Source organism: Trichophyton benhamiae, assembly GCF_000151125.1.
Source record: "Trichophyton benhamiae CBS 112371 chromosome Unknown contix01456_5.r1.exp, whole genome shotgun sequence".
Taxonomy (NCBI): Eukaryota; Fungi; Ascomycota; class Eurotiomycetes; order Onygenales; family Arthrodermataceae; genus Trichophyton; species Trichophyton benhamiae.
The window spans coordinates 914,752-921,231 of NW_003315080.1; the positions used below are offsets into that span (position 1 = coordinate 914,752).

Sequence of the window (6,480 nt, forward strand, 5' to 3'; positions counted from 1 at the left end):
GTGATGATGATTATTATCATTATCTATGCTTTCTAATTAATGTAATACAGGCCCAACCTCAATGGAAGAAGTGATGATATCAATCTAAGGAAACAAGTCAATGTATACTATCTGCATCTATTCTAATGACCTAAAATGAAAAAAAGAGAAGTTTGGGTGAATTGTAAGAAGGAAGGGTTTGGGTTCTGTACATGCTCTTTTATATCGGTTTTATGATCATGTCATTCACTATGTTACAGCACAAGGGTAGCAGGAATTGTAAGGAAAATGAACTGTTGTAGAGAATAGACATTCAACGGGCGGTTTGTCTCTTTGCTGCTCAGAATCCCACACTTAAAACTCAAGAAGAGGTAGCTTAGCTGGACTTGGTAGGAGGTTCCTTGGTAGGCGCCCTGGGGTTAGGAGTCTTGTCCTCGGCAGTAGCAGGTTCTTCCTTTTTCTCCTCCTAGTAACAAACCACATTGTTAATTGCCAGTCCCACCCGAGCTTCAAGGGACTCATCTTACACTCACCTTTGGCTTCTCCTCCTCGGCCTTCTCAGCAGGAGCCTCAGCAGGCTTCTCTTCCTCCTTTGGCTTTTCCTCAGCCTCGCTCTCAGCCTTTGGAGCTTCCTCTGTCTTTGGCTCCTCGGACTTTGGCTCCTCAGCCTTGGGTTCCTCAGTCTTAGTCTCCTCAGGGTCAGCCTTTGGCTCGGCGGCTGGCTCTGGCTTGGCCTCTTCCTTGACTGGTTCGCTAACGACCTCCTTCACCTTCTCAACGGCGTGTTCAACGTGTGGGTGGGCATCATGGCCAGACTTTCCCGCAGGGCCGGACTGGTAGAGGTAGTATGCGGCTGGGAGAGTGAATGCGACGGAACCAAGCAGCCTAGAATCAACAAACAGAGCAATTGCATCAGTCAATGATCAGAATACCCGCGGCAATGTATAGAACTGCTGCTGTACTACAAGCCGTCATAGTCACTAGTCGAGGTAGTGGGCTGATCCGGAAAACGTCTTTGACAATATACATCGCCCGACACCCGACAAGACAGACTTACCATGGCATATCGCTTCCAGCCTCATGAGAACCGTGAGCCTGGTCGGCATAGCCTCGTCGAGAAACTCGCTGCCATGCTCGAGTTGTCGGTACTCTGGGAGCCGAGATCCGTCTGGACTGGGCCCAGAGTGACCGAAGAGCGGGCGATCGTGAGAGAACCATGATGTTATCTGGTCAATTGCAGTGAATAAGCGCAATTGGGCTGGAATCGGACTCCTCGAGCGGGTGTAGAAGGTGGCAGTTGATGGGCTGAGTGAGATGCAAGACTGAGAAGAAGCGAAGAAGCAGAAAAGAAGAAAAGAGGTTGGAACAAGCAGTGGCCACGTGATCTGGTAACAGGCCATCCTCACTCTGGACAGCAAGCAGCACTTGAGATGCATCTTGGAGGCTAATAACATGTTCAGAGTGGTTAAATAGATGCATAGAAGGGGCATTGCGATATAGATAGGGCTGTTTATATAGTAGATAGCAGGCGTAGTGACGTTTTGTTGGGATGCACTATCTGTGTAGAGCCAACGCTGGTTAAGCTCACTACGTCTCCCTCCGCTTCCTCTCTAAGTTATTGTTGTTTAACTACTACATGACACAAACAACGCCAGACCAGGAGGCCAGGACTTCTCCAGCCACTCTGAAGGACATCCTGAGTCGACAAGGGTTTCACTCTCAGTTGGTCTTCTTGTCCTCTGAGTGTCTTCCTTAGCTGCATCTTCCGGTTGCTGCCTATAAAGCAACCCCGCCATGTCCTTCTGAGTCCCCTCAGTCTCTGTCTTGATATTGAACACCCTACCCTCTTAACCATCACATCCTGACCATCTTGCTATTTCTGCTACTTCTGTAGCCCTGTGGTCCTTCTAAAGAGAAGCTCTTCTTGAGCTGCTTCTTCCCCTGTGTGGTTCCAGGCTCGCAGAGATGGCGTTCCATAAGCAGTCTATCCAGCAGGCCCTAGGCCCGCTGATGGTCAAGCTCACTGATCCGGACCCAGATATCCGCTACATGTCCCTGAACGATCTACTGTCTCTTATTGAAGGCTGTAGTCCATCCTACTTCTCACAAGACGTTTCGTCATGCAACCGAATGGTCCAGGGACTGCTTAAGTCTCTGGAGGATCAGAATGGAGAGGTACAGAATGTAGCTCTGAAGTGGTAAGATAGACATCCTATTTCTCAGTCACTGCAACGAATAAGCCTGTTCTGACTCTAAGGGAACAGTATTGGGCCTCTGGCTACGCGTCTACCACCTGATGTTCTCTCTCCTTTTATCGACAAGCTTGCCCTTCTCACGAGCTCTCAAACCATCGACACATCTGTGCCAAACACCGCTCTTCGGATGATTCTCGCGGCCCTTCCAAGACCTAATATCAACCTTATCAATTCCAGAGAGGTACAGACAAGTTATGAGGCGGTGTCTATGGTCCTGATTCCACGCTTGATTGGTACACCGACGAGAGGAAATCTGCCAACCGCGGCACCAGGAATGATAGTGAATGACCCAGCAAAGGGTTTTAGCAGCGATGCCATCGATGTGTTGATCGATGTAGTGCGGTCTTATGGACCCATGCTAAACGACGAAGAGTTGTTCGAGCTCCTCCAGACCGTTCTACGTGTCATTGAGAACGATCATGCTGGAACGGTAGTTACCAAGCGTGCCCTGACAGCAATCTCAATGCTATCAATCCACTTGTCTGATGCTCAATTAAGTGGCTTCGTATCTGGCCTTATTGAAAGCTTCAAATCTCCGCATCTTACTATCAACCGTCGCCGTCATTTGATCGCCGCCATTTCTGCCATGGCTAGATCTACACCCGCAAAGTTTGGCCCATATCTAAAACCATTAGCTCCTTTTGTGCTTTCAGCTGTTAGTGAGAAGGAGATGAATGAGATGGATGATGACATGTCCGACGATGGAGAGCATGATCCCAAGCAGGATGAGTTGCGTGAGACTGCACTGGTGTCCCTTGATACCCTACTGGGATATTGTGGATCCGAAATGCAGCCATACCTTAATGATTGTATTGCGGCTGCTTTGAGATATCTCAAGTATGATCCGAACGTTGCAGAACTGGAGGAAGATGAAGAAATGGGTGGTACCCAGGACGAAAGCAGTGATGATGGAGCTACTGAAGAGCCCGATGACGATAATGATGCATTTGATGACTTTGAGGAAGAAGAAGGATACAGTGACATTGATGATCTGAGCTGGAAAGTTCGCAGATGCGCTGCCAAAGTTTTATACACCATTGTGTCAACTCAGGGACGAAACACCAAAGCTGTCGAAGACGGCTCAATATATCAGAAAATAGCACCCGCACTTCTTTCTAGATTCACGAAAGAAAGAGAAGAGAGTGTCAAGGTTGAGGTTATCGCGACAATGACTGGCTTGGTCCGAAAGACGAGTGACCTGGCTACCGGACCTAACCTGTTTTACGCTGATCCATTCTCTCAAGCTCGTTCATCTCGAAAGAGAAGACGGCAAGATAGCAATGCTACCGTGATTGATCTCGAATCGGATTTCCCACCGCCATCTACTTCAGATACCCCAATTGCCAAACCGTCAACTCCTCAGCCCGGCCCGCAGACTGACCTTGCAGATCTCACTCCGGGTATCGTTCAAGCGTTGACAAAATTATGGAAAGGCGCACCAATACCTCTCAAACAAGGCGCTATTCTCTTGTTAAAAGCTCTTGCTCTAGTTCGTTATGGCGGCCTAGCAGACTATTTACAGAGAATTGAAGACCCTATCGCTGACGCCTTGAAGACTTCTGGCCTCTGTGGTGGTGTAACAGTTTCTGCTGGGTCAAACTCAGTCAGTGCAGGAAACCTTCAGGTTGAGGCATTGGGGTTAATTGCTGCAATTTCTGAGACTCACCCCTCAGGCTCTCTCTCTCCCTTTTTAATTGCCCTGATACCAGGAGTTGTCGCTTGTGTGAATAACAGAGACTTCAAGGTATCTAGCGAAGCACTAGGCGCAATTGAACAGATTGTGGTCGCTCTAACCCCCCCACGAGTCTCCGTAGATGACCGTGATTTGGGATTACAGCTGGAGAAACTGTATGATATCGTGGTGGAAAAGGTGACCGACAACAGCACGGACTTGGGAGTTCGGCAGCGTGGTATTCATGTCCTTGGAGTAATGTTAAGTCGCACATCTGGATCAGAAGGGCGCAGGTTTATTACTCTCGAGCAGAGACGAAAGGCACTTTTAGTTCTCCTCGAACGCCTAAAGAACGAGACTACGCGAGTCGCCGCTGCTCGTGCCATAGACGATGTTGCATTACTTGCTCGCCAAAGCGATGATGTTGAGGCATCCTGGCTTGGATATGTGACCCTTGAGCTCGCGGCCCAGCTCAGGAAGGTTGACCGCACCTTGCGCGACGTCTGTCTAGGAGCTCTGAAGAGTATCGCTATGAACTCTCAGACCAGGCAGTATCTCGACAAACACACGACGGAAGGCCTACGCGTCGCCATTTCGCCCCTTATTTCTGCAGACGATTTGCATCTGTTGACACCTGCACTAGTTATCTTCGCAAAACTTCTACCCCATTACGGTCCAGATCTTGTCAATGACAATATTATTGCTCAGCTTTGTGCCGCCGTTCAAGGCACTCTAACGGGGACGGCATTGAAGGCATATATCCTTCTCGTCCGTGTCATTGGTGAACAGGGAGCAGGTGCAAAGCTCATGAAAGCGTTGTTACAAACCGTCGGCGTTAATGGAGATTCGGCCGTTGTCGGAAAGGCAATTGGAACTCTCCTCGTCTACAGTGGACCAAAAGTTGGCGTCACAACCGAAGATTTCCTAACCGAGCTTAAGACAGCCCAAGACAACCAGCGCAAGTGTCTTGCTTTAGCCATCTTGGGTGAAATTGGCCTTAGAATGGGAGATAAATCGCCCCTTGACCCTCAGCTGTTCATTACAAACTTCAGTTCTCCGTCAGACAAAGTCCGGCTCTCTGCGGCCGTTGCCCTTGGAAATGCGGGAGCTAGCAACGTGGACGCTTACTTACGTGTTATTCTGGAAGGACTAGAGAAGTCTAAGTCTTATAAATATCTACTGTTACACTCACTTAAAGAGATTCTTCAACACCCTGAAGATGTCAAGACCCATGTTGCGCCATTCGCAACTCGACTGTGGCAGATACTATTGTCAGCTTCTGACGATGAAGACAACCGCACCGTTGGGGCTGAATGTATCGGGCGTCTATCCTTGATTGATCCCGCAACTTACATTCCACAGCTACAGGTATATCCCTTCGCCCTTATTTATGTTGTCGATAACGCACAACGCTAATATCTCTGAATAGGAATACTTGTCCCATCCAAATGCTACTATCAGGGGCACAGTTATTTCTGCATTCCGTTACACTCTTGCTGATTCTAGCAGCACTTATAACGAGACACTCCGTCCGCTCATAGTCCCTGTTTTGGTCACAATACTTAATGATAGCGACTTGGCCAACCACCGCCTGGCTCTGACAACCCTGAACTCTGCAATTCACAACAAGACAGCTCTTGTTTTACCACATCTTCCTCAGTTGCTACCCGCAGTTATGGGAGACACGAATTTGAAGCCGGAGCTTGTTCGAGAAGTACAGATGGGCCCCTTTAAACATAAGGTTGACGACGGCCTGGAACTTCGTAAGGTGAGGACCGTGAAGTAGTTCATCTCTATACATACTTTTAGTTTTACTAATTAATGACTACAGAGCGCATACGAAACACTTTACACATGCCTTGATGTCGCATTTTCTGCCGTCAACCTTCCCGAGGTCTACGATAGGATTATTGCCGGTATTGAAGACGAACAGGACATCAGAACTCTTTGCACACTCATGATTTCCAAGTTGATGACGCTGGCGCCGGAAGAAACTCTTGCTCGACTCGATGCTTTCAGTAACTCATTCCGGGTCGTATTGTCCGTCAAACCCAAAGAATCAGCTGTTAAACAGGAGCTGGAGAAGGCGCAGGAGGCATCTATTGGCGTACTGAAGGTCAGCCGGGAGTTACAGATGGCATTCCCTGCTGCAGAGGCGTCTAATGACCACCACTCCTGGAAGAGCTATGTGGAGTGGATTTCAAAGGATTTTATGCAGCTTCTACGCTCCATCGATTAATATCACCCCCAAACCCCAAATAACATTTGACATGGGCAGTTGACTCGGCACTTCGTACTCCGGTTGAGGAATTTTTCTCTCTAAAAAAGAAGTGGTGTCCCAAGGAGTAGAAGAACGTCACGATGGTTATGGGTTATGTACTTGGTCGGGCGAATGTATGCTTTTCATAGATAACTAGCCGACTCAGTACCTGAAAAATTGCATCTGAAATGAGCATGAAAAGAAATGGCCCCAAAGCGATCCGCGTAATTCATAAGCCTAGGGGCCCCCAACATCTTCACCTGCATCCAACGATAACTAGTTAATGCAAGGGTTCAGACCCTGAGCGAGCCCCC

The 6,480-nt window shown here is 48.5% G+C and overlaps 2 protein-coding genes across 2 annotated transcripts; one reads left to right on the forward strand and one right to left on the reverse strand.

Annotated features, from left to right (window-relative positions):
• Positions 1 to 355: 355 nt before the first annotated feature.
• On the reverse strand, positions 356 to 1,197 carry ARB_03325 (uncharacterized protein; the record flags this gene model as incomplete). Its single annotated transcript, XM_003010578.1, has 3 exons — positions 356 to 445; positions 513 to 864; positions 1,037 to 1,197. 3 exons carry the CDS (start codon positions 1,195 to 1,197, stop codon positions 356 to 358), a joined length of 603 nt encoding a protein of 200 aa, XP_003010624.1.
• Positions 1,198 to 1,944: 747 nt separating this feature from the next.
• Positions 1,945 to 6,145, forward strand: ARB_03326 (uncharacterized protein; the record flags this gene model as incomplete). Its single annotated transcript, XM_003010579.1, has 4 exons — positions 1,945 to 2,177; positions 2,244 to 5,274; positions 5,336 to 5,674; positions 5,738 to 6,145. The coding sequence occupies 4 exons, from the start codon at positions 1,945 to 1,947 to the stop codon at positions 6,143 to 6,145; spliced, it is 4,011 nt and encodes a 1,336-aa protein (XP_003010625.1).
• Between the last annotated feature and the right edge of the window lie 335 nt (positions 6,146 to 6,480).